Consider the following 23,263-nt stretch of genomic DNA (forward strand, 5'->3'; position numbering starts at 1 on the left):
CTTGTTCCATCAATACAGTACATTTAAAGTCTTGCTAACTTTCAGCTTGTACTATCCCTATTGTTGAGCCTCTCGTCAGTTCAGGGGATTTGCGTCCGGCACCACAGCACTCCCGGTATTCGTTACATTTACCTCACGTGTTTACCCGTCCGGCTTTCTCTGTATGGAAGGGATTAAGGCACACTCTTCAGTGCCTAGTTTGTGCCATAGGCCCCAGACGTTATAGAAATGTTCGCAGGAAATCTGGTACGATCTCATGCTGCCAGAACGATATGTACTCCATGTGACTCCAGCCCACTGCATCTTGAACCTGAACTTTACACAAATCTCACACTTTCTCTAGCTAACTAAACCAGGAAGTGCTTCCACTTTTTACTTGATCTTTTCCTTCCTATTCTGGGCTGGTCCCCAACATTTAACTGTATCCTATACTATTCCTATTACTATACAGTAATAAGACCCACCACTGCCTTATCTATCCTAATAGTCCTATCTATCACTAAATGAGCACTAAACTATTTTCTGTACGTTGCATTTTACATTACATTTTACATCACACAATTAATGCACTAAAACCCAAATTAATATTCACACTACATTTGTTGTCTTCAGTAGCAGGAATATGACAGTCTTTGTCACACCATTACAAGTGGATAGGTAGGAAGATAGCCAGGACTGGATAAGGGGACAGAGGTGCATAGACCTATAAAGCATTGTATTATAAATATTGTAGCTGGAAACGAGTTGTGCACACAATTAGATTATTGTGGGATTATGGTTGAAAAAACGGACAAGACGTAATTAAGGCTTTTAGGAAGTAAAAGTGAGGGGATGGTAACAAACATGGAGAAAATGTTATAATATTGGAAAACCCCTCTAAGCGCTAGAGGTATTTCAAATGGGCACCATTAATTCAATATCAGGTGAAGGGATTGAGGACTTTCCTCCTAGGCTTCATGATGCACCATTTGGTTTACTTGTCAGATTGATCTGATTCCGAAGCTGAATGTGTGTCTTTTTCTTTACATGATTTGGTTTACTGGAACAGTGACTATGCCAGTTCAATGACTGTGCCAGGAACTGCAAAACGTCCTGTTCAGTTGAATGGGGTCATGTTCTAGTTCCCAGCACAGCAGTAAATTCGAAATCGTGGCCCTTTCCTTCAGAATCAACAGAATGGCCATATCCAAGCAATTCGACATAATATTAAAAAAAGAGAATACCTCTTTTAAATTTCTATCAATGCGCCTGTTCAGTGAATGATTGCTCTCTCTTCCTCAGTCACTGTGAATATATCACATTTTTTACAAGCCGACAAGATAAGATACCAGTAAATGTTCAGCTATCATATGACAAGCCTGTTATTATTGAATTATACACATTGTCAAAAAATAGATTCGATTAACCTTGCACAGCATGCAATTTGATGTCGTGACGGAAATTTTAAAGACTGATAAGCATATGCAAAAAATCTGGTAAATGTATTTTGTTTTTAACACTATGTTGACATGCAATTTTTGTTTGCAGATTATTACATAGATGTAAATCAAGAATAAAGCTTTCTAAGTGTAATAAGACTTACTCTGTGATCGCACAATAGAGTAACCAGTATTGAAATACAATAACCTGTAGTAACTTAAAAAAAAACATAGGTTCAGGTCTAGAGACTGGCTAAGTCACTCCAGGACCTTGATTAAATGCTTCTTACAGAACCATTCCTTAGTTGCCCTGGATGTGTATTTCGGGTCATTGTCATGCTGAAAGGCCCAGCCATGACCCATCTTCAATGCTCTTACTGAGGGAAGGTAGTTGTTGGCCAAAATCTCACGATACATGACCCCATCCATTCTCCCTTCAATAGGGTGCAGTCGTTCTGTCCCATTTACAGAAAAGCACCCCAAAGTATATTGTCTCCCCTACCATGCTTCATGGTTGGGATGGTGTTCTTGGGTTTGTACTCATCCTTTTTCTTCCTCCAAAGATGTCGAGTGGAGTTGATACCAAAAAGTTATATTTTCGTCTCTTCTGACCACATGACCTTCTCCTATGCCTCTTCTGGATCATCCAGATGGTCATTGGCGAACTTCAAATGACAGGGGGGCCTTGCATACCCTGAAGAATTTTAATCCATGATGACGTAGTGTGTTACTAACTCTAATATTAGAATCTAGAAGCAAAAAGGTGCAAATAGGGTCTTATCTGAGAATAACAATTATGCAAGTAGAGGTATGCTAACCTGATAAAGTTGTGTGACAAATAACCATGAATATGCATGAAAACAGCTGCTGCAGATCCACGGTTCTTCCGACCAGGAAAGAGAATAAAAAGGAGCCAAATGTGGTTTACCCGCGCCGCTGGTTAAGCTCCTTTTTTTACTAACTGTAATATTTGAGACTGTGGTCCCAGCTTTCTTCAGGTCATTGACCAGGTCCTCCCATGTAGTTCTGGGCTGATTCCTGACCTTTCTCAGAATCATCCTTAACCCACGAGGCGAAATCTTGCATGGAGCCCAAGACTGAGGAAGATTGACAATCATCTTCTGTTTCTTCCATTTTCTAATAATTGGCCCAACAGTTGTAGCCTATTGTCTTGTTGCCCATCCCAGCCTTGTGCTGGTCTACAATTTTGTCACTGGTGTCCTTAGACAGCTCTTTGTTCTTGGTCTCGGTGGAGAGGTTGGAGTGTAATTCATTGAGTGTGTAGACAGGTGTCTTTTATACAGGTAATGAGATCAAACAGATGTAATTAATACCGGTAATGAGTGCAGAGTAGAAGGGCTTATTAAAGAAAAACTAGCAGGTCCCTGAGACACAGAATTCTTGCTGGTTGGTAGGTGATCAAATACTTATTTCATGCTATAAAATGCAATTTAATTATTTAAAAATCATACAATGTGGTTTTTATTGTTAGATTCTCTCACAGGTAAAGTATAAATACGATAAAAATTAAAGACCTCCCCATTCTTTGTAGGTGGGAAAACTTGCAAAATTGTCAGTGTATCAAATAATTATTTTCCAAACTGTATATCTGACAGCTTTAGTAGGGTGTGGTGCTTCCCAGGTTGAAGCAAGGACCTAATTACTCCTGCTGGACAGCACATACACCTATACTGCTAGACTGGACAGTACTACAGGAACATTTCACTGGAAATGAAGGCACAGCTAGTACATAGTTTGGTCTTTTCTGTAGTAACATATGGATGTGAAACCTTGACAATAAGAAAACAAGACAGAAGAAGAATCAACGTCTTTGATTTGTGGTGATGGAGAAGGATGTTATCAATACCATGGATGGCAAGAAGAACAAATAAATAAATTGTGGAACAAATCAAGCCAGACATGTCACTTGGAGCAAGGATCGTCAAACTACAACTTGCCTACTTTACTGCTCCACCATACCACTGCACGACAGGCTCTACCCTCACCTACTGTATCCTCACCCATCCCTTGTAGATTGTGAGCCTTCGCAGGCAGGGTCCTCTCTCCTTCTGTACCAGTCGCTGACTCGTTTTGTTCAAGATTATTGTAAGTGTTTTTGCTACGTATACCCCTTTTCCACATGTAAAGCACCATGGAATAAATGGCGCTATAATAAATAATAATAATAATACTTTGAACACATCATACAAAGACAGCAATCAGTGGAGAAGGACATCATGGTCGGAAAAATAGAAGGAACAAAGCGAAGAGAAAGACCAGCACCACGATAGCTTGATACTCTCAAAGCATGCGCAAGATCATCTATCCACCAAGACGCCATGGCTCGACGAGCTAAAGGCCATTAAAAAAGAAAAAAGTGCATATACACCATCCAATTATGTGGTGATAAACGACCACCAATTGGTATATATTTACAGATCGGCGGTCGTTTATAACCTGTTTATACAGACAGATCTTCAGGACTATCTACTGTTTGCACTGAATGAACTACCCTAATGTACTTACGCTTTCTTGAAACATTGTCATTATTTTTTTTAGACGGAATAAAACATCTAATACTCCATCCACTGAAGTTCTGTGGTAAATCCCTTTCATGGTATACAGCTAGAAAAGTAAAGGATCAGCAAATTAAAGTCTGAGGAAATCAAAGCAAGATAAATCTGAGTATGCATCCAAAAATGTTGTTGATTGGAAATATTAAAAGGGTTTTCCAGGCTCAATTGAAATTTCTGCAGTATCCGATTTGCATACTTGCCATCATGTACTGACTAGATTCTCATCTGCTTCTCTCAATGCTCTTTTGAAAGAAGTGGATGAGAATCTAGACATTGTGCGGCCGCAAGTATGCAAGTCACATGAATGTACACTCCCGCTGGAAATAGAGGGAATTCTGGCAGTGTGCACATTGAACGTTGTCACAATTCGACACACTGCAGTCAAATTGTGACTGGATACATTTTTCTTCAGCCTGGAAAATCCCTTTAAGGCTGCGTGCCCACTGTGCATTTTTCAAGCGTTTTTGCCGCGGAATTTCCGCAGCGAAAATGCTTAAAAAACGCTTGGTAATAGGTGCCCCATGGTCCGCAGTGATAATCCGCATGTGTTGTGCACATGCTGCGGAAATTTCCGCTGCGGATTTAGGCCTACTTTTACATATGATACAGTACAAATATCTGTAGCCAAAAATAACTAATGTTGACAAGTCTTGTCGAAGTAGGTATGAGTACAAAGGCCTATTGAATATTAAAGGGGTTGTCCAGCACTATGAAGACCATGATGTCCCCACAAAAATAATGTGAAACACTTTAAAGTAATAAAATAATTAAATATCTTTATTAACTCATTTTAAAAATATGTAGTAAAAATGTTATTAAAATCAGGGAGATTCACGACTTGGCATAAAAGCGGACACCCAAGGTGGAGGTATAAAGGTGTAATTCAGCAGTTCAAATGTCAATGGATTATACAAAAATCAATGAGTACATAAAGGTGCAAATATATACAGCTGGAACCAGAAGTTTCCATATACTATATAAAAAGAAACATATGCATGTTTTTCTCAATGTCTGACATGTAATCAGAATTTCCCGGTTTAGGTCAATTAGGATTACAATAATTTTTTATATTTGCCAAATGCCAGAATAACTGGAGAGAAAGAGAATGTTTTAAGGCACTTTTATTGCTTGTTGCAAAGTCAAAAGCTTACATGCACTAAGATTAATATGCCTTTAAACAATTCTGGACTGCCCATATGATGATGTCAGATGTTTGGAAGCTTCTGATGTTTTTTGGCAACATCTGAGTTAATTAGAGACACACCTGTGTATGTATTTTAATGCATACCTGAAACACACTGCTTCTTTGCGTAGCATCATGGGAAAGTCTAAAGAAATCAGCCAAGATATCAGGAAGAGAATTGTGGACTTGCACAAGTCTGGCTCATCCTTGGGTACAATTTCAAGATACCTGAAGGTGCCTCGTTCATCTGTACAAACAGATGTATGTAAACTTCTGGTTTCAACTGTACATGTAAGTGTATATGATAAAATATTAGACCTCTCTCTGACATATATGCACAAATGCACCAATATACTATATAAAGCTGTAGTAGCAAAGTCATGATCATAAACGTGATAATAATTAAAATAAAGTAGTATATACCGTAATTACCCAATAACCGGAGGGATGCCCGCACCCCAATACACGTTTCGCTTCTTGCATTTTTGAGGGGATGTGATAGATATGTATTTCAGTGTTTGACAGTATATGAATATGAAGAAACTTTCTAAACATCAATATAACCAGCACGCTTATTTTACCTATATACTTTAATCAACCCAGTATCCTGTCTGTGGAAATTGGCTTCAGACTATGTGACTGCACTCTTTGAGTCTCTCAGCACTTCCGCTGACACACATTTGGATGCTCAATGAGTGAGACCCCAGAACACAAGAGTCAGCAAGAGTCCAGAATTCCAATTTAACCCTGCAGGTTTCTTCCAACATTTTGCCTAACTGATCTAATATGAGATTGGTCTAGGATTGTGTATGGGAACTGATGGGTAGAAGCATTAGACCAACTGTGAACTGAGACTGATGAGAATGAGGGCAATCTGCATACAGCTTCATAGTATATATTGATGCTATACAGTGAGAAAACTTGGTTCAATGCTGTAATCAATGACTTATTGCATATGCTTTGTTCAACAGAGGACAGAAAACCCAAATCAAGGTTCCACAAAGGAAGAGAGTGCCCAGCTGTTCAGAATATGGTATGGTTTTGATCACAAGTATCCTTTGACTTGTCTTATGATAGCTTCACTTTCAAACCTTGAATATCGATGTGTTTGGAATTAAAAGGATATTTCCTTCTTATCAAGTGATCATGAGATAATGTCTAGAAAAGAGTATGACGGTCTGCAGTGATGATTCTTTTAAGATGCCTGCAATTCTTAGGAAGAATAGGCTTTATCTGCTTGTGAACGCATTTCCAGATTGCACCGATCTCATCAGGACATAACAGCTACAGTATAGACACATATAAAGGTTTAATCAGTAAAAAAATGCACCGATTCATAGAAAATGTCTAGGTGAGGGGAATCATAATGGACTTTAGCCATTTTTTATGAACTTGGTGCCTTTTTTTTGTATTGTTGTCTTTGCAAATGACACATCTATCAAAATATAAAATTATTTAAACATATGGTAAACACTGAAAAGCAAAAATTTTAAATGCCAGAATTGTGGTTTTTTTGGTCACCACACTTCTCCAAAAAATGTATTAAAAGTGATCAAAACATCATGTATACCATAAAATCAATAAAATGAACAACTTGCCACTCGAAATACAAACCCTCACACATTTAAATTAATAGAATAATAATAACAAATTATGGGTACCACAAAATGGCAATCAAAACCCCAAGAAACAATAGTGGAATGTTTTCTTTTCCTTTTTGCTGCACTTGAATTCCCCCCTCCCCCATTTTTTAGTACATTATATGATCAAACACAACCAAAAAAATGTAATGAATTAACTATTAAACCAATAAAGATGACATATTTCATTTAAGCTTTATATCTAGTTTAAAAAAAATCAATAATAGATCCTATTTGTATGTCATCTTTATTTTAAATATGAGGAAATCACCAGTTTTTCATGATTATATATTTAGCCATGTACATATTAACATTTTAAAAATATTTATATTTTGTGTGGTCTTTCTTATATTCCCACTATATTTATTAAATAATTTTGTTACTGCTATAAACTAGGTTATTACTATTCACCTCCAAGACTTTTTTTTCAAGAGATAAGCATACTTTCTATATTTCTTTAAATATATTCCTTTGATGTGACCATGGAACCTACATACATTTCCCTTAGAGTAAAATCAAAGAAACCATTGGATTGGTGCTTTAAAAGGATGCATACCCCAGAGGCACACTGTACTTTACCAGTATATTTCTGTATTAAAAGTTTAGGTGGGGGTAAAGAAGTGCACGCATCAGCCACTGCCTGACCCAGATTGCTGCATCTTAGTTTGCACATTTATTTACTATGTGATGTAGAAGAAATTACTGTGTTGTGATTTGGTTTCTCATAGAATGACTGCAGACTTGTACCCTAAGGCTTGAAAACCCCTTTAATGATTTGTATCATAGCAGCACAATAGCAATATTTAAATATCCCTCTCATTGATTTGGACATACCGGTGGTTACTAGATTATCATTTTCTATACACATTTGCTCATTTTATAAAGCACAGAAATAGACTTTCAAAAAAGAGAAAAAAGAAACCTGAACTCACAGTTAAATGGCACCTCTCACCAGTTTCAGCATGTTAAACTGGCCACATCATGCAATAGTGGCTGCAAAGCTGAGTAAGGCTAAGTGCCCACGATGCAGAAATGCTGCGGATTTTTCCTGAGCATTTCTGCATCTCCCTGGCAGAAAAAACGCATGCGGATTGTACATGCATTTTCTCTGCCAGGTAGAAGCGTTTGTGAAGCGTTTTTAACATGCGATTTCGTATGCGGGTTGTCAAGCGATTTTAGCATCACTTGGAAAAGTGCTTGACAACTTGGTCACACTATATAAATCCATGCAACCGGCATGGATTTATGTTGTGTGACCAAGGTACGATGCTGCAAATGCAGCATCAATAATAAAAAAAAGAATAAAAATGTTGAAAAATTTAAAAAAACATACTCACCTTCCAATGGCCCCCGTTCTCCTCTACGGTGCGTCCGGTGTCTTCGGCGGCTCGCGGTGCTCTGAAAAGGACCTTCCGTGATGTCATTTAGTTATGTGACAGGTCACGCGACCGCCGACGTCAGCGGTCGTGTGACATGTCACATGACTAAATGACATAATGGAAGGGCCTTTTTACACCACCGCGAGCAGCCGAAGAGCCAGCAGCGCCATCAGGAGCAGACAAGGGGCCATCAGAAGGTGAGTATATGTTTTTTTTTTTATTATTTTAATTCTTTTTTAACTACAGGTACTTTGGTACCCGGGTCTGGAGGAGAGTGTCCTCTTCTCCAGACCCGGGTACCATCCGCACATTGAATCGCATAATATCCGCATGCGTACGTGTAGCCATGCGGATGTTATGCAGTCCAGTGCAAGTCAATGGCGGCAATTTCGCCGCGATTCCGCACAATTAATGGTTGTGCTGCGCATTTTTCCGCAATGATAATCCGCAGCGGAAATTTCCGCAGCATGTGCACAGCATATGCGGATTACCATTGGGAAACATGACAGACAACTTAACAAGCGTTTTTAATGCATTTTCATGGCGGAAATGGCGCCGTGGAAAAACATTAAATCTGCGTCGTGGGCACGCAGCCTTAAACATAGTTTATATTTTTTATCTACTCCTCTCTGCTGCAGAAATATTAGATTGTAAAGTTAAGGTTATCATTTATGGTATGTTATATATCAACTGGGTGTTACCAGAGATTTAACTCTGCGGTGTATACTTCTTCCCCAGCATGAGGTTAACCAATCATAAACAGGCAACAACATAAAGGGGAAAATAATTCCTCCATTATATGTTAGAACAGGCTTTTTCAGTGTGAGACATGTAATGACAGATAGTGTTCTCTCACTGCAGAGATCAGTGTGATTACTAACACTTAGCTTTGATCTCATGGCAGCCGAAGAAGGGAGAGAAGAGTACAGTAAAGCTGACAGCACAGTCAGAAGAGCTGCTAGAAGTGTTTGTAATGAGACAAAGCTCAGCTCTGCTGTACTCCCCTCCTCCAACACTGCTTACAATGAGAAAAAAACTGAATAGTGTCGGAATCATACTTATCTCTGCTCTACTCTACATACTTTGGTATCACAGCTCTGCTGTAAGATCAGGAGAGAAAAACTCTTCTATGTGAGAGATGTAATGACAAAAAATCTGTTCTCCCTCTGCTGTCATCCCTTCCCCCTCACACTTGCTGTTGTGAGATGAAAAGGAAAGAAGTGTTATGTCTGCTCTGTTCCCATCACACACTGAAAAACCTCCTCTAAGCTATTGTGGAGGTGTGTTCTTCTTTCCCCTGTATGTTACTGCCTGCTTATTGGTCAACCTCATGCAGGGGAAGAAGTACACACCCCCAGAGAACAATCTCTGGTAATGCCCTTTTGGACTTTTCTTAAATTCTAATAAAATATTTATTATTTACTAGCTGTACCCGGCCATGCGTTGCTGTGGCTCAGTCTGGTTAAATGGAAAAGAAAGAAAAGAGAAAGCTCACCTTTCTAAAATATTTAATTTCACCATACTTGTGGGTATACTATATTTTTTGTTGGGGTATAGAGTGTGTTGCTTTTACGTCCAACAGCTGGTATATAAAAACATAGTAGGTATATAAAAACATGTGTGCAACGTTCATTTTTATTTATATAGCTTATATATTATATATATATAATATATATATATATATACTTACATTTTTATTTATATAGATATATACATGTCAGATGCGGCAATGCTGGCGCTGTTGATAGTTGTGCCCATCAGGCAGGCATGTAGGCAGCCTGTACCCCTGTGACCCCTGTAGGCCTGTACTCTGCACAGGTCACTAAAGAGGTCGGTACTTGCTATCAGGTGTCACAATAGAGCCGGTCATGTCAGGGATTGCTAGTTATGCAATTCCCTAGTACAGTGGGAATGTGACAGGAGGGGGCACAGAGATGAAGGCAGACGGCAGCCGAGGAGGAGGGGGTGATCCGCTTGACATATCCCTGGCCGGTGCCAGCCAGATCACGGTGCTGCTCCCACCAGTGGCTCAGTGGGATTTGCAGTTGCTCACTATCCGCCCACTGTTGCGAGGCTCGGGCCCAGCTCAGCGCCCAGAGCAGAGGGCGCGGCCTGCACCTCTCTGTGCTGCCTTCCTCTCTCCTTCCCTCCCTTCCCCGCTTGTTGCTGCGCAGTCGGAAATAAGACTCACCTGCCGGAGAAGAAGAAGCCGCAGCAGCAGTGCCAGAGAGCAGAGGCGGCCACCTCTCAGGCGGTGGTGGTAATGAGCAGCAGCATCTTTTGGCCTCGAGCAGACGGTCTCGCCATTCCCCTTCCCTCCAACCCCCACGGCGGACATGAAAGGAGCAGAGCACAGGCAGCGACTGGGGCAAATGAAGGAGAGGGAGAAGGGTTTATGAATGAGATGTCTCTAAGGGGGAAAGAATGCCGGGCGGCCGGGACTGAGCTCGTAACACACCCCTCTCGCTGTTGCTTTTACGTCCAATAGCTGGTATATAAAAACATAATAGGTAGATGAAAACATGCGTGTATTCAAATGCAACGTTGTGTCAAAATTTCAAAGCAATCGGTGAAGAACTTTCAGAGATTTAAGATTTTGAACAAACAAACATTTACATTTTTATTTATACAGATTATATCTTACTCCGTTTGTCACTTTTAACTGCTTCAGATTATGAAAGCTGGTGAGCGATTGCAAAAGTAGCAGGTTAATTTTTTGGGTGCTTACTATTTAAAGCACAAAAAAAAAGACCGGCGATGCGGGCACTGCAAAAACAAGGAAAGAAACTCCAATGAAGACACATTAGTAAAAACTTTGCAGGCGTTTTCCTGGAGCATTTTTGCCTTGGAAAATTCGAAAACTACACCGATGTCTAATTCAGCAAAAATTCCCCAGTAACAAATGTGAAAACTGCAAAAATTGCACGATTACTAATTTTGTTTTTAGATAAAGATCACGACATCTCGACATGGCAAAAAACAACATTGCCAAATGTAAAAAAAATAAATAAAAAATACATGTAACAAAAATTGATATAAAAAAGGTTATTTTTTGATGATAGCTTCTCTTCAAGTCTGATATTAAATTCAGAAATTGTTCTTGTGCTTTTTTTTAAAGATATGCCTGTTTCCTGAAGCAAAAGACTGGGTATCTGCCCCTTGATCTTAAAAAAGTAATCTTCACTGTCTTTTATTACATCAGGAGCAATTCTGCTTCATGGTGAATTCAGTGCAAGGTTTATGGCTCCCAGTCATCCAAGGTAACATGACCTGAGAGATTTCAATTATAGCTGCTTAGCTGAAACTTGCAAACGTGATGCTTATCCTTTCCTGTAATGAGCGTAGAAAGGTGAAGATTCCTCATCTCCCTGAGAACTCTCGATTTTTAACCAGAGGAGAGATTTTAGTTTCTTGAAACATAAAGTTTATTTGTGCAATTCCATTTACTGCCCGACTGCAGAAGGTCATTCATTGTGGACATGATTTTCTTACTAACATACATATCTTCTTGCGTCATCTTACTGACGTGGGTTGCTCAAGTAAAAAGCTGTAGTTATAAACTAGATTGCTAGAAGAAACTGGTATTAAATTAAGTTAAACTTCTTGTTGCTAAATACTAACAAATAGAATTTCTATAAGCTAACTTACCATTAGATACTTAAAGGGAACCTGTCATCTTCTCCCCGCTCGCTGACAGTGACTGGCAAGTCTCTGTCTATATGCGCACACAGGCAGATGCTCATTGGTCGCTGTCAGCAGTCAGGGAGAGGCCGCCGGGGACCCGCCTGTACGACTCGTCTACAGCGCAGCTTGATCCCCGGTGGCTGATACATGCTGCCCATGCTTTCTCTTTAAGTATCTAATGGTAAGTTAGCTTATAGAAAACCTATTTATGTTAGTAATTTGGCAACAATAAGTTTAACCCCTTCACCACCTTTAAAAAGTTTTAAAAAACAAAATAAAAATGGCGCAATTCTCCGAGACCCGTAGGGTCTCCATTTTTTGGGATCTGGGGCCGGATGAGGGATTATTTTTTCCCCACTGAGCTGACTTTTTTATGAATATTATTTTGGGGTAGATAAGTTGTTTTGATCGCCTGTTATTGCATTTTATTGCAATGTTGCAGCTACCAAAAAAAAAACATAATTCTGGCGTTTAGATTCTTTCTCGTTACGCCGTTTACCAATCGGATTCATTATTTTTATATATTGATAGATCTGGTGATTCTGAACTCAACAATACCAAATATGTGTATATTTGATTTTTTTTTTGTTTTATTTTGAATGGGGCGAAAGGGGGATGATTTAAACTTTTATATATATATATATTTTTTTTATATTTTTAAAAACTTCTTTTTTTTTTTACTTTTTACATGCTTCAATAGTCTAGAAGCTGCACTTATCTGATCGCCTGTGCTACACACGGCAGGGCTCCAGCCCTGCTATGTGTACCAAAAATGCTCATCTGCTGTGAACACCGACCACTGGGTGGCGCTCATAGCAGTTCGGCAATGACAACCACAGGGGTCTCCTGCAGACCCCTAGTTGTCATGCCAACCCATCAGCGGCCCGCTATTATGTGAAAGGCGTGCAGATGGACGGATCTAATGACGCACTTTCAGCGCAATCATGTTAAATGCCAATGTCAGAGATTGACAGCAGCATTTAACATGTTAACAGCTGTGGGTGCATCACGTTAGGGGCACCTGTCAGCTGATGAAATCAGCTGTCACGTGCCTGAGAAGGGGGAGGTGACCTATGACGAACCTATATGTCATAGGTCGAAAAGGGGTTAAAAGACAATGCAAAATACGTGCATGCAGGACCATGATTAACATTGTTAGTATAAGGCCTCATTCACACGTCCATGTGGCACATACGTGTTGTATCCATTCTTTTCACAGATAGAACACATTATAATCTATGGTGCTGTTCACATGTCTGTGTTTTTTCACGGACTGTGAAAAACACGTACAGCACATGGATAACATCAGTGTCCAATCTGTGTGTATTTAACTTTAGAAAGTAAAGGTGAAGCTTTGGATATTATTTATTTATCCATCAGTGAAAAACACTGATGACAGGGCATCTTGCAGTGCTGGGGTCCTGGGTTCAAATCCCCCCAAGGAAAACATCTGCAAGGAGTTTGTATGTTCTCCCCGTGTTTGTGTGGGTTTCCTCCCACACTCCAAAGACATGTCTGTAATGTCTGTACTGTGGAATTAACCCCTTTCTGACGTTATCAGTCATAGTATGTCGCACTGGCCTTAGCCTATTGGACCAGTACGTGCTATTACATCTCTATGTCTGGTGTATAGAAAACATCATTGCACCTGGTCTCCATCCACCAATTTAGGGAAAACTAAAAATCAGGCTGTGTGCCCACGATGCGTTTTTTAAGCGTTTCCGCAGCGGCAAAAACTCTGCAGAACCGCTTAAAAACCGCTTGGTAGAAGGCCTGCCATGTTCCCCAATGATAATCCGCATGTGCTGTGCACATGCTGCGGAAATTTCCGCTGCAGATTATCATTGCGGAAAAAAACGCAGCACTACCAATTATTTTGCGGAAGTGCTGCGTTTTCGCCGCCATTGACTTGCATTAGACTGCATGGATTACGCATCACTGTATATTCCATGCGTTCTAATGTGCGGATGGTACCCGGGTGTGGAGGACAGGAGACTCTCCTCCGGACCCGGGTACCATAGAAAACTAAAAAAAAAGAATAAAATAAAAAATAAATATATACTTACCTTCTGGCGGCCCGCAGTGCGCTCCTCCTCGCATGCCGACAGTTCGCGATGCACTGAAGGACCTGCGCTGACGTCATAGTCATGTGACGGGTCATGCGACGCTGACGTCGGCAGGTCCTTCAGTGTAGCGCTGCCGGCAGCCGGGACAGAGGGAAACAAGTCACCGGGGGCCATCGGAAGGTAAGTATAGATTTCTTTTTTATTTTTTGACATTCTCTCGGGTCACACTATATGAATCCATCCCGTTTACATGGATTTATATAGTGTGACCAAGTTGTCAAGCACTTTCCAAGTGATGCTAAACTCGCTTGGAAAGCGCTTGTCAACCTGCATGCGGAAATGCATGTGAAGAACGCTTCACATCCACTTGTCCCTGGCAGGAAAAACGCATGTACAATCCACATGTACAATCCGCATGTACAGTCCGCATGCGTTTTTTTCTGCCAGGGAGATGCAGAAACGCTCAGGAAAAAATCCAGAGCATTTCTGCATCGTGGGCACATAGCCTAACAGATTGAGCCTGCGTATGTGGATGATGGTGAAAAATGAAGGATACAGAAATGTTTTTATTCTTCATTTACACATACATGATAATCTATTCAGAAAAGTTACCAGAAACAACAGGTACACTTTAATTTTTATTTTAATATATTATCAAACAAGGGGAATCAGTTGTATTATATAAGAAGATATTGGAAATGGTATATAAAAAGTATCTTTCTGCTGACAGTTTCTTCTCTGCTTTTATAAGATGATGGCTTTCATTTGCTATTTTGGGGTATACAATATAGTCAGCAAATTTATATAGTTTTTTTTTAAAGACAGGGCCCTATATATCTTGGCATGTAGATAAATGACTTATTGAGTACAACAGTAATTAATTCAGTGATAGATGATATTTGTAGCTTTTTGCATATATGATGGATATAATTGAGCTTAAAGGATTGCAGCGTGTGATATCATTGAAGGTGACCTCCCTTCACTATATAATATGGCAATACATTCGGACAGGAAATCATTTGTTAAACACTGAAAATGTTATTTGCTTTAATCTTATTTTCTCCTCATCAATCACAAGAAAGTCATATGTATTCACATGATTTCAGGGCAGCAGTTGTTAAATAGATTAATCTTTCCTGAACTGTAAAGGACAGTCAAACATTATTGAATAACTACATGTAATCGTACTGGACGACTAAAAATAAATATTAAAGAAATACCCCACTGACTTTGTAGCTCTGGCCCCAATGACACAATATGTACTTTTCATACATTGGTTACTTTAAATCTATCTACACATTTCCCCCAAAAATGAAACATTGACTAATAGATTGAGATACCATTATTTGGGCAGTTTTATGCCAGATAGTGTACTTTGTAGTACCACATATTGGCGCTGTCAACCCCATACGCTGTACTGTCATACAGTGTACAGATGACCATGTAAAACAGTTCTTATATAAGTGTCACTCAGTATTGTGCCAGCTAACAGTGCCATATATTGGCCAAATGAGACTCTCTGAAAATTCACTGTATGGACAAAAGTATTGGGACACATCTTTTCAGCATTGAATTGAGAGTTTCATTTAATCCCATTACCAAAGGTGTATAAAATCCAGCCCCTCGCCATGCTGTGTGCCTTTACTAATACTTGTGACACTATGGCTCTTTCTAGAGCTCACTGAATTTCAGCGTGGTCCTGTAATAGGGTGCCAGCGTTGCAGTAAGTCAGTTCTTGAAAGTTCTTCCCTACAAAATACTCCATGATCAACTGTGACATATGTTATTGAAAAGTGGAAGGGATTTTACTAACTACAGCAACTCAATTCCAAGGTTGCAGATCATGTAAAGTTACAGAGCGGGTGATTGAGTGCTCAGGTGCATAGTGCGTAAAAGTCTGGAGAAGATCTAAAAGTTGTCAAGTTTGGCTGATTTACTGATGCCTATCCTTTCGGTGATTTGATCAGTGGAACATTCATACAACCATCATGCCAGACTAAACTGGCAACATTTTTTTAAGGCCTCATTCAGATGCCCATGTTTCATGTAGACGTTGTACCTGTTTTTTTTTTAGTGGATATAACACATATAAATTATAATCTATAACATTGCAAAGTATAGGAGAAGCTTCGTGATTTATTTATTCCTTTATCCATCTGACACACTGATGGTAAAAATGGACACACGGATGACACACTGATGCCAAACACTGATGACACCGGTCCCATTTTTTCACGTATGTGTTTAAACATGGACGTGTGAAGGAGGCCTAAAAGTGAATTTCGACAGAGTTGGCTTGAGCAAAGTTTGGATAAGTTGCTCTGGTCACACCTTACACATGTAGTTTCAGCCACTGTGGGCCAATAATGTCCAACATTATGGATCTCATTGTCATCAGAAAACATTCTACTTTCAGCCATTGCAGTTGATCGTTCGCTCATCATTTTTATCAATAGTTTTCCAAAATGATCAACATTTTCTGTTTTGGCCGATTTTATTTTGGTTCCCCCTTGTTGAAACATAGAAGGGTACAGTTGGAAGGGACCTCCAGGATCATGGTGTCCAACCCCTTGCTCAATGCAGGATTCACTAAACCATCTCAGACAGATGTCTGTCCAGCCTCTGTTTGAAGACTTCCATTGAAGAACTCACCACCTCTCGTGGCCGCCTGTTCCACTCATTGATCACCCTCACTGTCAAAAAGTTTTTTCTAATATCTAATCTGTATCTTCTCCCCTTTAGTTTCATCCCATTGCTTCTCCTGTTTCCATGTGAAAATGAGAATAACACTGATCCCTCTACACTGTGACATCCCTTCAGATATTTGTAGACAGCGATTAAGTCTCCTCAGTCTTCTCTTTTGGAAGCTAAACATTCCCAAATCCTCTAACCGTTCCTCATAGGACATTTTCTGCAGACTGGTCACCATTCTGGACGCTCTTCTCTGAACTTCCTCCAGTTTCTTCATGTCTATTTTTAAAATGTGGTGACTTTAGACAAATCAGATTCTGTAAAATCATTACTTCATTCAGATATAGAGATGATGCCAGTGTAGTGACAATGCCTTCACTTTGTACTCCAGAAGAATAGAAAAATTGTTTAGAAGGAATTCTTAGTTTTCTTATAGTGAAGAGCTTTACTTCATCATATGCGAAGACTGAATGAATAGTCTGATTCATGTCAGCAATATGCGGTTACCTCACATCATTTCCCTAATCAAGTTTTACTCAACGAGATTTTTGCTGGAGACACAGTGGTAGCACTAGTAATGGGGTGAGATTTTTATTTTTGATAATTCACATGATCCTAAGGCCAGCTGACCAGTGTATACATTAGGAGACCCATTTAGAATGTTTCTTTTTTTTTTTGTTAAACTTATTTAATGTATTTTTTTTACTCACTTATATAGCTCCATTCATTTCTACAGCGCTTTACAGATATTTTACATACACCAGTGACTAAAACAGAAACGTAACAGGGAAATTGTGTATTTTTGAGGAGTCACTTTGTAGCTTGCTACATAGGACACATTAAGGGTTTGCTCTTATAGTTGTGGAGAATAAGCGTTCTCATATGATGGACATAGCTAGAATAAAATATGGATGTGCTGCAGAACATATAGAGGATAAATTTACATTTTGTGCTACATATGAGTGGACAAGGAAAAGGGCATAATATTTGGCATGGTTAATTGGACAGAAGAGAATATTGTCAGCACTTTACCTAATTCTGTTCTGTAGTACGCAGTGTTCGTTTTGTAATGTTTAGCAGGGTTAGAAAAGCTTGCCCTAAGTATTTGATCAGATCTGCCAGTATTATGTACTGTTGAATATATTTTATGCCAGATCTAACTCTGAAGCCGTCTCATACGCGAAGAGTGTAGACAGTGACATCATTGTAAAAATAACCTTTCTGAACAGTGACGTAAACAGCAATGGAATTCTTAACCTTACCATTATAGTAAGATAAGTAAGGTCTGAGGCCGAGGACCGTTTTAGATTTGCGCTGTCATACTACTTTTGATGTTTTATAAGGCCCTGTTCCCGGTGCATTTCTGCACTGCGTTTTGGAAATTTCAAACCCCCTAAGGGGCCATAAACTCCAGTTACACACTTAGTTTTCATATTAACTCTTTGTTTTTTTGGGGATGTGTCTGTTTGTTCAGACAGTCACAGAAACAAAACAGACAATGGGATTCAGACGGAATCACCGAAATGCACTCCAGAAATTCAGTGTGAACATAGCCTAACACCAGCAATGGAATTGACCCACAGTTGAAATTTTTTACGATGTTGGCCCAACTTAGAGAGTCGTGGAATGTTTGTGCTGAAATTGAACTAAAGGCACTAAGATAATTGCGCAACTGTTTCACATCTTTTACCATTCACTATAATTTTACATAGAGCAGATTTGTGGCTGAAAATCCTGCCACAAATCTATGTGTGAGCATAGCCATATACAGTGTGTCAGACTGAGGTGTCAAGGACCCACCCGTGACATTGATTTGGGGGGCATGTTTTTCAGTAACAAGCAATATTAACTGACCCAGATTTGCTTATTCTTTAATATAAAATTTCAATGGGTAGTTTGTTAAATTAATAATGAGATGCTGCTCTTCTTTGTACATGTTGAATTAAAGGGGTTATCCAGCATATTACATTTTTTTACTGCAGTCCTAAGAACTAAAAAGCAGATAGTTGCTAACTACCAGCCTGTTGTGTCTGGCGCCGATCTCCGCCGGCAAAGTGTGGTCATAGACTGCTCCTGCCAGCGATTCAGAGGCTTCTGATGACATCACGTCAACAGAGCTGCGGGTTATTTTCCGCTTTGCTCTGGTGAGGGGGTGTGATTGTCGATGTCATGCTGATTGATAGCCGGTTTCACACTGCCTAACTGTGGGTAGCTAGCTGTCAATCAGCATGACGTTGGCAGTCATGGCCAGTCGACAGGACAACCCAGAAGAAGAGTAGCTGCTCTGTTGACATGGAGCAGCTGAATTGCCGGTAGGAGTGGTCCCTTACCACTCTGAGCCGGCGCCTAGAAGAATAGATAGTTAATTGCCTCTGTTAGCCACTAGATGTCTGTTACTTTTTAGGCCCATAGTAAAAAAAAAATATATAGTCCTGGATAACCCCTTTAGTGTACTGCTTATATAAGGGATGGAGGGCTCACTGAGGCACAGGGGGGCCACTGGGGGATTCACCTTAATGTCCTGTGGGCCAGTCCAAGCATGATTATATAAAATTTCAATTCATGGATCTTTATTGTGTACAGCTGTAGTGATCTTGGTGTAAGAATAGTATGTCTTACATCAAAAACTGGATGTGAAATAAGCAACAGACTGACATTTTCAACTGCAGAGGGTTAAGATTAAGTTTAAGAAATTTCTATCAAATACTTCCCAACAAAGACATAAAAACAATTTATCTTGAAGATGTCTTGTCCTGTCTGTCGGATTTCTGGGGAGATATGCCACTCACAATACTGGATAAGAATTTTTTTTAGTCTGCAATATGTAACTTCACCTCCTTTAAATGAGTTTCCCTGGGTGTTGCAAGCTAACAAGCTGAGCTTTATAGTCTAGATCAAAAGTTTAAAGAGATTACACTGGTATCTTCTGGCCAAATAAATACTGCTGTCACTATTATAAGCAGAGTGTATTTTATCTTGCCTCCTTCTGTCATGCCTCATATAAGTCATTCTAGTGATCACCTTTTGACTTTGTGCTGTAGTTTTATCAGTTCTCGAAATAGGACAAGCACACCAGCATGTCATGTACAAAGTAACACATCCTGACAAACCAAGAAAGGCTTTTTTTATTCCCATTTCTTCCATATTTCATGAAGGGCCTCAGACAGAGTTGTGAAAGTACAGTGGATATAAAAAGTCTACACACACCTGTAAAAATGCCAGGGTTTTGTCATGTAAAAAAATACCAGGAATATCATAGCTTTTTCCACCTATAATCAGCACAATTCATTTGAGAAACAAACTGAAATCTTTTTTAGTCTCCTCTTCTCCAGACCTGGGTACAAACCCCACATTGAACCGTGTGATATCCGCTTGTGCAGATGCAGTTGTCACGCGGTCCAATGCAAGTCAATGGCGGCGATTACGCTGCATGTCCACAAAATTAATCGACATGCTGAGTATTTTTCCGCAATGATAATCCGCAGCGGGAATTTCCACAGCATGTGCACAGCACATGCGGATTATCATTGGGGACCATGGGGCACTTATTACCAAGCGTTTTTTAAGCGTTTTCGCTGCGGAAATTCCACGGCAAAAACGCTTGAAAAACACATAGTGGGCACATAGCCTAAAAGGCCTAAAGTTAAAGATAACACCTTTTCTTTGTATTTTAGGCAAAGAATATATATATTTTCATTTTTTACATTTTAAAATTGACAAAAAAAAAAGTGAGCTGATGCAAAAGTTTGGGCACCCTTGGAGATTTGTGTACTCAGATAACTTTGACCAAGGTTTCAAACCTTAATTAACCTGTTAGGGTCATGGCTTGTTAGAGCCTCCTCTAACCTTGTGCCAAAAAACAGCAGCCATGGGTTCTTCTAAGCAGCTGCCTATTACTCTGAAAATGAAAATGGTGGAGGTCCACAAAGCAGGAGAAGGCTATAAGGAGATAGCAAAGTGTTTTCAAGTTGCCCTTTCCTCAGTTTGTAGAAAATGGCAGTCAACTGAAAAAAAAAAAAAAAATAAATAAAATAATATATATATATATATATATATATATATGTATATATATATATATATATATATATATATATATATATATATGTGTATATATATACACACACATTATTTTTTTGCCCAAAATACAAGGGAAATGTGTCATCTTTAACTTTAGGCCTTTTACAGATCCCGTGACCACTCCATATGTGGTGCACACTTACTATCATGAGCCGACCCCTTTCTCTTCCACTCCTCTCAGTTGTTACCCCAATGATCGACTCGTGATCAGCTGTATGCCAATTGAATAGATATGTAACGAGTGCAATGTCAGTGAAAGCAACGAAATCCTATATAATATATTACAAATACGATATTTTTCAGATTATAAGACGCACCTTTTCCCCCTCAAATTTGGGAGGAAAATGAGAGTGCGTCTTATAATTTGAAGGCTGCGGTGGAGCGGGGATCGCAGTAAGCTACTGTTAAAACAGACTATTTTATTTTAAAAAAAATGCTCCCTATTTTTCACCCCAAAATGTTATGATCCGGTGCGTCTTGTAGTCCGTAAACTAGGGTAGTTAGGATTCTGCAGATCAAAGTCAGTGTCTAATCCAACAAATGTCTTCGACAGCCAGTTTCAGAGACAGCATTACACAATCAGAAGAAAAATATATCCACCACCTTGTAAAACATAGCAAAAACAAATCCATCTGAAACAGCCAGTAGTTTACATACAGTGCATATCCTTGTCTGTTGAAAGTTTGGGCACAATGAAAACATGGCACGGATATAGAATAAGGGATTCTGTACATTACAATTGCAGCATCAGCCTAGTGAATATAATTTCGAAAAATAGGCAAAAAAAAGGTAGCGCTCTGCAGATGGAACCAATCACACCAATAATGCTTACGTCCAACTGTCTTTATGCCAAGTATATGGTTTTTTAGCAGTTTAGCAGATGATGTTTTTACTATACTTTTAGAACTAAACGTATACCTGACATTAGAGTGTCAAACATAAGCATAGGTGCACTATGTCTGACCATCACAGTCAATGGCTCCTCGGTGCTTCCAAATACTTTATCTGTATTTTTTCAAAGATACATGTTTGGCCAAAGCGAGATCATGATGTATTTTCTATATTAGGAACAGAGCAGTGGAATTAATGTGTAAAATGGAGAACCCCACAGTTTCCATTTGTACCAGTTATACAAAGGTTCGGTTTTGTGCATTAATTCCACTTGTCTGTTCCTAAAGCAGAAAAAGCAAATGTAATTCCCTAAGGCCTCATTCACATGTCTGTGTTTAAACACGTACTTGAAAAACTGGTACTGGTGTCAGTGTATGGTCTGTGTGTCCGTTCTTACCATTAGTGTCATCAATATTTTTCACGTATGGATACATTACGAAGTTTCTTCTATCCTTTTTGTATGTTAAATACAGCACACAGACTGTATACTGCTGTCATCCGTATGCTGGACATGTTTTTCACGGACCCATAGACTTGTATTAGCACTTGTCATTTGTGATACCAGAGAAAAACAGACATGTCTCCATGAGTTTTGCACTGTGAAAAAAGACGGACATGTGAATAGCACCAAAGACTATAATGGGTAAATGTGGTATCCGTGAAAAAAAGATACACCTACGTGAAACACTGATGTGTGAATGAGGCATTAGGCCACACATGTGAAACTCAAACACACAGAGGGCCAAAATGAAAAACTTAGACAAAGTCACGGGCCAACAAGTATACAGCATAATGGGCCCCACACAGTCCTCCATACAGAATAATGGGCCCCACATAGTCCTCCATACAGAATAATGGGCCCTACATAGTCCTCCATACAGTATAATGGGCCCCACATAGTCCTCCATACAGTATAATGGGTCCCACATAGTCCTCCATACAGAATAATGGGCTCCTCATAGTCCTCCTTACAGTATAATGGGCACCACATAGTTCTACATATAGTATAATGGGCCCCACATAGTCCTCCATACAGAATAATGGGCCCCACATAGTCCTCCATACAGTATAATGGGCCCCACATAGTCCTCCATACAGCATAATGGGCCCCACACAGTCCTCCATACAGAATAATGGGCCCCACATAGTCCTCCAGACAGAATAATGGGCCCTACATAGTCCTCCATACAGTATAATGGGCCCCACATAGTCCTCCATACAGTATAATGGGTCCCACACAGTCCTCCATACAGAATAATGGGCCCCACATAGTCCTCCATACAGAATAATGGGCCCTACATAGTCCTCCATACAGTATAATGGGCTCCACATAGTCCTCCATACAGTATAATGGGTCCCACATAGTCCTCCATACAGAATAATGGGCTCCTCATAGTCCTCCTTACAGTATAATGGGCACCACATAGTTCTACATATAGTATAATGGGCCCCACATAGTCCTCCATACAGAATAATGGGCCCCACATAGTCCTCCATACAGTATAATGGGCCCCACATAGTCCTCCATACAGCATAATGGGCCCCACACAGTCCTCCATACAGAATAATGGGCCCCACATAGTCCTCCATACAGAATAATGGGCTCCACATAGTCCTCCATACAGAATAATGGGCCCCACATAGTCCTCCAAACAGTA

General features: G+C 39.7%; 1 protein-coding gene across 1 annotated transcript in view; it reads left to right on the forward strand.

Moving 5' to 3' along the window:
* SLC9A9 (solute carrier family 9 member A9) overlaps positions 1-23,263 on the forward strand; it is a 1,175,306-nt gene that overhangs the window by 891,702 nt on the left and 260,341 nt on the right. Inside the window, exon 14 of the mRNA XM_073674666.1 lies at positions 6,149-6,228. Coding sequence (XP_073530767.1) covers positions 6,149-6,228 — 80 coding nt within the window. The remainder of the gene's footprint in view (positions 1-6,148; positions 6,229-23,263) is intronic.

Source organism: Phyllobates terribilis, unplaced genomic scaffold, assembly GCF_046119375.1.
Source record: "Phyllobates terribilis strain yellow unplaced genomic scaffold, ASM4611937v1 Scaffold_3__8_contigs__length_932513732, whole genome shotgun sequence".
In the NCBI taxonomy this organism is placed as follows: Eukaryota; Metazoa; Chordata; class Amphibia; order Anura; family Dendrobatidae; genus Phyllobates; species Phyllobates terribilis.